General features: G+C 45.0%; 1 protein-coding gene across 2 annotated transcripts; it reads left to right on the top strand.

Moving 5' to 3' along the window:
* Positions 1 to 3,028: 3,028 nt before the first annotated feature.
* On the top strand, positions 3,029 to 6,497 carry LOC123113774 (heterogeneous nuclear ribonucleoprotein 1). 2 transcript variants are annotated; one of them, XM_044535086.1, is made up of 5 exons: positions 3,029 to 3,184; positions 3,962 to 4,223; positions 4,645 to 4,697; positions 5,016 to 5,277; positions 5,938 to 6,497. In XM_044535086.1, the coding sequence occupies exons 2-5, from the start codon at positions 3,981 to 3,983 to the stop codon at positions 6,193 to 6,195; spliced, it is 816 nt and encodes a 271-aa protein (XP_044391021.1). In that variant the 5' UTR covers positions 3,029 to 3,184; positions 3,962 to 3,980; the 3' UTR covers positions 6,196 to 6,497. The 2 variants fall into 2 exon arrangements, with proteins under 2 accessions (XP_044391021.1, XP_044391022.1); XM_044535087.1 differs by having other exon boundaries at positions 3,043 to 3,184; positions 3,980 to 4,223.
* Positions 6,498 to 7,427: the final 930 nt, after the last annotated feature.

Genomic DNA, 7,427 nt, shown 5'->3' with positions numbered 1-7,427 from the left:
AGACTACACAAGCAGCTACCAAGATGAGACTGAAGAACTAAGCTTGATCAGTCAAGGTCTTCGTCCACCGAAGCAGCCAGCACCGGACAAACAACGAACTTGTGGAAAGCAACAATGTGAAAGGAGAAGGCTCAAGTCCACTCCAGCATGATGGACAACCTGGGCATAATGAAATCCGTCTTCGTCGCCGTAGGAGGCCACAACCTTCCCGACGTCGACAGGCGAAGTGGTTCCCCATGAACCCGGATTCACAAATGGCAACCAGGTGTACCATGGGAGGGGTTGCAACAGACCATATTGTGCACCACAAGAAACTTCAGTTGCCATGGCACAACCACGAAGGAGACGCGCACTGCAGGAAAGGAACGCGAACCAAATCGACACGGCGAGAGGTTGATGAAGAGCAATGCCGCCACTGCAGCCACCAATACATCCATACTCGACATCCACCCCGCAGTCCAAGGACGGCGCCTTCAGGAAGGGGAACGGTGCCGCAGCGCCGCCGTCGTCCCGAAACAGGACCAAGGTTATCACCTAGATGCAGGGGCAGATGGGTGGGGGGTGGGATACCTCAACGAAGCCTCCAAGAAGTAGTTCGACGCCGCGGCATCGTCGTCGTTGTGGCCGCCGCCGGCGGCCAAGGGTTTCCCCCGGTCCCAGGAGCCCCACCGCCAAAATACCGCCAACCACCGGATCCAGCGAGCAGGGCCGCACCGGAGCTGAGATCGAACGGGAGAAGGTGAGGAGCGTGGAGTTGGAGCTGGTCGATTCAGATCTGGAGGCCGGCCGACGGAGGAAAACCGGCCACCGCGAGCTCCATCCACCGGGGCCTCGCCGCCCAAGCAAGCCGAGGAGCCCAGCCGAGCACCCGCAGCCGCCATCCGCCGCAGGGAACAACGCTGCCCACCTTGACCGGGGCCGCCACCCCGGCACACCATGCCCTCCGCGTGAGGCAGGAGCGGCAAGCCTCGCCGCCACCTTCCTCGGCGCCGCGCGGGCTTGCCGGCGGCTAACTCCGGTGGCGGCAAGGTCGGGAGGGAGGAGGGGAGAGGCCGGCGGCGGGCTAGGGTTGGGGGCCGCCCGAGTCGCCCCAAGGGAGCGACGCGGGGGCGGGTGAGGATATGTACGTTCTTCAAGAGCGTCCAGATCAATTCGTTGCCACGACGTTTGAAATCGCTATGTTCCAATAATCTTGTGTATAAGACACTTATATAGCTTTTGGAAGATGTCTATCAGATGTTCCAAAAGCTATATTTGATGGGTTTTTTTGGTTTACGCGATTAAGCACTAGCAAGCAAATCCTGATGGAATTTTTGTTGGTTTACGGGATTAAGCAATAGCAAGAAAATCCCACAAGCTTTTAATCCAAAAAAAGGTGACGAACCGGACGCGGGTGGTGGACTTCAGCAACCATACATGGAATCTGGGTTGGTGGTCGTGTCGCCAATGAAGGACAAGAGCTCCATCGCGTCGCCATTCCTCAAGTCCTTCAAGCTGGGGATGTGGGCTATCACCGACACCTTCTTCCTCTTCGTTGGCGCCGTCGTATGGGTCCTCGAGCACTGCTTCAGCCCAGAATTCTCGGGATCCCAACGCAAGCAGCTTGTCACTTTTCTATGGCTTAGCTTCTCTAGTCTCCACAATGTTCTTCGCCCACAATAAGAGAAGGCGAGTAATATAACTAAAAGTGTGTGATCTTGTGAGCACGAGCTCACATGCACCAAAACTATTGAATTGAACTTAACACGACACCATCTTTTAATGCAAATGTGAAACATGAACTATCTATTTTTTGTCCAAGCATCCAACACATATATTTTCCATGATCACACAAAGATTAACGCATAAAAGTAACTTAATGACTTACATGCATGACTTGATTCCCCTGGAAGAGAAAACACATGCATGACTTGGATGAAGTGACATTCTTTACATGGATATATCAATGTAAAAATATAACATGCGTGACTTGAGGAGTTGGCATTGTTTGCATGGATTGATTAATGCAAAAGATGTACTCCCTCCGTTCCTAAATATAAGTCGTTGGGGGAGTGTAAACTGAACTCCCCCAGCAACTTATATTTCGGAACAGAGGTAATAATTATGAATACATGCATGGCTTGTTTTTCTTGCATTCCAAACCGGACCTAGAGGATTGAATCACGCAAAAAAAAAAAACTATATAATTCCCGCAATATAAAGAGGGCCTAAGAGTTTTGTGTTTAATTATCGCCTCGTCTTGATTACCCATCGTTTGAAATTTCTAGATGTGGGCGCATGGTGATTTTAGCATCGCAGCCATCCATTTCCCTGTGAACCAACCTTCCATTGCAAATGCATGCGTATTGACAAGCACAACTGTCTCCCTCTGTGCCATTTAAATTTTTTTATTTGGCAGGCCTTCCTGCTTATTTTTAGAGAGAAACCAGGCCTTCCCGTTGTCATCACTAAATACTTTTTTGAAACATTCTTTAAAATAGGTGACCATTATTTAATTTACATGATTTTTAAATGTGTGAACACCATTTGGAATTACATGAACATTCTTAGAAATGGACAAATCATTTTTTTTGAAATTATACTAACATTTTTTGAAAATACATGAAAACATTTTGAATTACTTGGACATTTTCCAAAAAGGCGTAAACACTTTTGTTAATTACGCTATTAATTGTCACTCATTTAATACAAGTTTATATTTAAAGTTGGACTAAATGAGCAATAATTGATATGGATCGGAGGGAGTAACTTTCTTGAAATGCTGACATTTAATTGCATGGATTTTTTTAAAATACTCGATTCTTTTAAACACAATTTTTTCGAAATGCAAGAATATTTTATGTGCCAATATTTTTTATAACACATGAATATTTCACTTATTTTACTTACTTAACCGATTAGATTATTCTACAAAATTCGGAAAACAAATTGTCCCTATTTTAGCGGGCCGGAGTAGTGGCGGCGCTATGAGAGCAATGATGATGCTGGGCTAGCTCTCATTGTTTTGCATTGAAACAACAAGCCCAATGGGCATGCTTCATCATCAATTGCCCTAAAGAAACTCATCCAAGGAAGCACCGCCGCTCACGCAGCCGCCTCCTGTCCTGTCGGCTTCGTCGTCTCCATGGAGTAGCCATCGCGTCCCCTGGACTCTTGGCTTCCGGCGAGATCCTCGACCAACTAGGTGCTTCCCCCTCCCCCCTCCCCCCTCCCCCCCTCTCTCTCGTCCACACACAAAACAAAATCCTCTTTTTTCTTCTACTAACCCTAACCCTAGCTTTTGTTAAGAGAAAATGGGGGGCCAAGAAAATGACATGATCAAATTACCCTCCTTCCCTTTCTGATTCGGAGGCTTTCGTTTTGCCTCGCCACTTTCATATGATTTGTATTCTAATTTTAAGTTATCTCGAGTTCGTGTTCTGTCCTGTGACGTTCTTTTCCAACCAATAGTGGCCATAAGACAAACAAAATCCGGATTTGGAAAATTATCTCTGACTGACTGGGGATGCCATCTCATACGCCACCCTGGAGCAACCTTTCCTTGGTTAAAGATTGGTGGAGCGCCATTGTGGAGGGTGCCGGATGAAATCCCTCGCTATGCTGGCCTTCTTTTTTTGACATGTATGTGTTGCCCTGTTGGGAGATCTGGAATGAGAGAAATGCTGGGGTCTTCTCTAACGGGGTTTTGGCTGGGCCTCTGGTTTAGAGTCTGTAATCCCCAGTGAGTGAGTAATTCTTATCGGCCTTTGCCGCCCGATCTTTGTGGCCATGTCACTTTAAAACTATGTTTTCTCTTCAATGAGATGAGGCAAAGCTTTTGCCTTTGTTTCAAAAAAAGAACATAAATCTGGAAATTAAGCTTTTGACCAAACCAATGAAACAAATCATGTGCTGTTCAGTTACATCTGTTTGCACAACACTGCTTTCTGAATGGTCCCTTTTACGATTATTGTGCTTACAGTGTTGAACCAAACACCAGCATGTCACCGGCAGTGAGCAGGCTGCATATAAACGGGAGGCTGTACGTAGATGGCATGGCACCAGGCACCGGCGACGCGGACCTCCGCCGCCACTTCGGTCGCTACGGGGACGTGGCCGACATCTGCATTCCCACGCACCGCCTCACTGGCCAACCCCGTTGCTGCGCCTTTGTCCAGTTCTCTAGTCCTCGTGACGCTGGGTGCGCCCTCGCCGACCCACACCATGTCATCAACGGCCGGGAGGTACCTTATGTTAACCTCGCTCGCAGCTTCTTATTTTTCCCCGCATAATGAATGATGAATGGATCATACTGCTGGCGGTACATATTACTAGTGAGAACGCAGGGTCAATTTTTGAAGAGAAAGTGAGCTAGGATTTAATAGGAGACCGATAGATAATAGTAGTAATACATACCATGACAGTTTTAATCTCCCTCAGTACAGAATTATATAGTAAATATAGAGTAATTATCTGTCAAATGGAACAAAGTATACCTTACGTATTATTAGGACTGACAGCGAATAGTAATACACAGCATGATAATTTGAATGTCCTTTTGTACAAAATTTGGCTTTCCATTCATGCCTACTTGGGAATTTTGTATATTATTAGGTTTGGTTTCGTTATAGGCTGATGGATTTTAAATGCCTTTTTCCTGTGCAGGTGTACGTTGCAAGGGCACGGCCAAGACATTTAGAAGAATCGAGTGTGCCCCGGTACAAGCTCTCTCTCTCTCATACACACACATACAACAAAATCCTCTCCTTTTTAACCTTAACCGTAGCTTTTTTTCATGTTCGCCAAGAAGATGATGTTCCCTAAGATCGAATTCTTCTTCTTCAATCTGATTCCATGATTTGGAGGGTGTATTTTTGCCTTGCCACTTTCATATGATTTTTATTATAACTTTTAGTCGTCTCTGAAGTTCATGCTCTGTTCCATGACGTTCTTTTCGGACCAATAGTAGCCATAAGGCAAATCACAACTATTTCAAGTTGCTTTCTGAGCGGTTCCTTCTACGATTGTGTTTACAGTGTCCAACCAAACAACAGCATGACACCAGCGATGAGCAGGCTGCATATAAACGGGAGGCTGTACTTAGATGACATGGCACCAGGCACCAGTGACGCGGACCTCCGCCGCCACTTCGGTCGCTATGGGGACGTGGCTGACATCTTCATTCCCACGTACAGCCTCACGGGCCAGCCCCGCTGCTGCGCCTTTGTCCAGTTCTCTAGCCCCGATGATGCTGGCCGCGCCCTCGCTGACCCACACCATGTCATCAACGGCCGGGAGGTACCTATGTCAACCCCGTTCGAAGTTTCTTTTTTCCCGCATAATGAATGACTGGATCGTGCCGGTGCTGTTACATATTACTAGTGAGAATGGAGAGTCTGAAAGATATTACCGCATAATGAATGATTTGGATTTTTTATGGGTATGTGTCGTGCATCAGAACTGATTCTTTATAACCTTTTATTGGGTTCGTTTCAACTTTTGCTGTTCCTTTATGTCGATATAAGGGAGGGTAATTAAGCTTTTGTTTCAGTGGCAACCCAATTAAAGTCAGACAATATAAGTCATGTTTTTTCCTGACAAACAGTTAGTCCACTAATATGCTGCTTATGTTATACTGTACTACTACAACATCCTAATTATAGGCAAGTACTTGCATACGAATCCAATAACATTAGTTCTGTATCACAGGAATTATATGCAGTAAATAGACTAATAGAGTAACTATCTGTCAGAGGTAACAAAATATACCTAGCTTATATATTGGGACTGATAGCGAATAGTAATATGAGCGAATGTAATACATAGCATGATAGTTTTAATCTCCTTCTGTACAAAATTTGGCTTTCCATTATGCCTACTTGGGAATTTCAAATCCCATATATATATGGTTTGGTGTGGTCATATGCCGATAGATTGAAATTATCTTTTCCTGTCCAGGTGTACATTGGAAGGGCAGAACCAAGACATTTAGAAGAATCGAGTGTGTGCCAGTACAAGCCTCTCTGCAAGCGGCAAATCCGGGATGGTCAATGGCGTGGATATCGGGTTGGCGACATCGGCAAGACATCCTTCGGTCCGATCGTGTATGACTCCATCATAACATATATCTCGGAGGATGGTGTTGACTGTTGGTGCCTGCCAGTAACAATGCACACTGAGAGCAAGTCTACCGGGTACGGGCCAAGAAAACATTGATATGATATATCTGAAAGACCGTATGCAGTCTTCATCAAGTGGCGAGCCTTCTACGAGCTTTGGCCAATATCGTTGAGGACTTCCAAGTTATGACACATGGTGGTACAGTGACTCACTCGTGCGACAAGTCTCTGTACTCTTAAGATTTTGCTAGTAGCCTCTTAGCTGAGTTATTTCATGTTCTGAGATGTTGCTCTTGTGAAAACTGGTTACTAGTGTCCTCAATTTCCCGTTGGAATGTTTATGTACTTTTGGCCCGTTTTCGTAAAAGCAAGGTAATGAAGTTACTTTTGGTCCTAGAATCTTCACGGCTACAAGTGCTAGAGCTATGCTTGGAAACAACACATGCATCAGCTAGGCTATGGTTTCGTTTTGTATGGATTGGTCCTCTGAAGCCCCTCTGATTGCACACACACTAAGAAGAAAAATAATTGTGATGTGTATACATGGATAGAAAAATAATTGTGCACCTATTTCAGCCATGCTTCCGATGTCTCGTCATCATCAATCGTGTGTGATGCACCTTGCTACGGCTTTCTCCGTAATATTGTGTGTGTTGTCTTTGATTCGTAGGTAGAACGATTGAGTGTGTGTAATGCTCTTGTTACAGTCAAAAAAGAAAAAAAACTGTGTTAATGTGTATACACGATTAGAAAATAACTTTTTCATCCCTGCGATTGCCTTTGCCTTGTTATATACTCCCTCCGTTCCTAATATAAGTCTTTTTAGACATTTCAAATGAAATACATACGGATGTATGTAGACATACATTAGAGTGTAGATTCACTCATTTTGCTCCGTATGTAGTCACTTGGTGGAATCTCTAGAACGACTTATATTTGGGAACGGATGGAGTAGTATGTATTTTCCTTGTAAAAAACTGTTTCTTATGTCTTGTGATTCTCGTATTCATCAATCATGATGCACCTTGCTATGAGGTTTTCCACAAAATTTGTCTCTGAATCATCTCACACGTTTCAGAAGGAAGAGACTGTATGTGATGCTCTTTATGGTTGAAATCGGTGATCGTGTGCGATTGTGTCCAGCCCAACATTCCGACTAATGAATTGATATAAGTGCAAATCTTATCCTCTCAATCATCTCCCCATGTCGTTGTATCAAGAGATGAGGAAAGGAGAGGCGTGGGTGCTTTTTGCCAAGACCATTCCTTTATATGGGGCTTTTGCGGATTGTAGAGGGATCACCGATCCTAGAACAATTGAAGAACTTGC

This window comes from Triticum aestivum, chromosome 5B (assembly GCF_018294505.1).
Source record: "Triticum aestivum cultivar Chinese Spring chromosome 5B, IWGSC CS RefSeq v2.1, whole genome shotgun sequence".
NCBI lineage: Eukaryota > Viridiplantae > Streptophyta > Magnoliopsida > Poales > Poaceae > Triticum > Triticum aestivum.
This window is presented reverse-complemented; position numbering and strand designations above follow the sequence as displayed.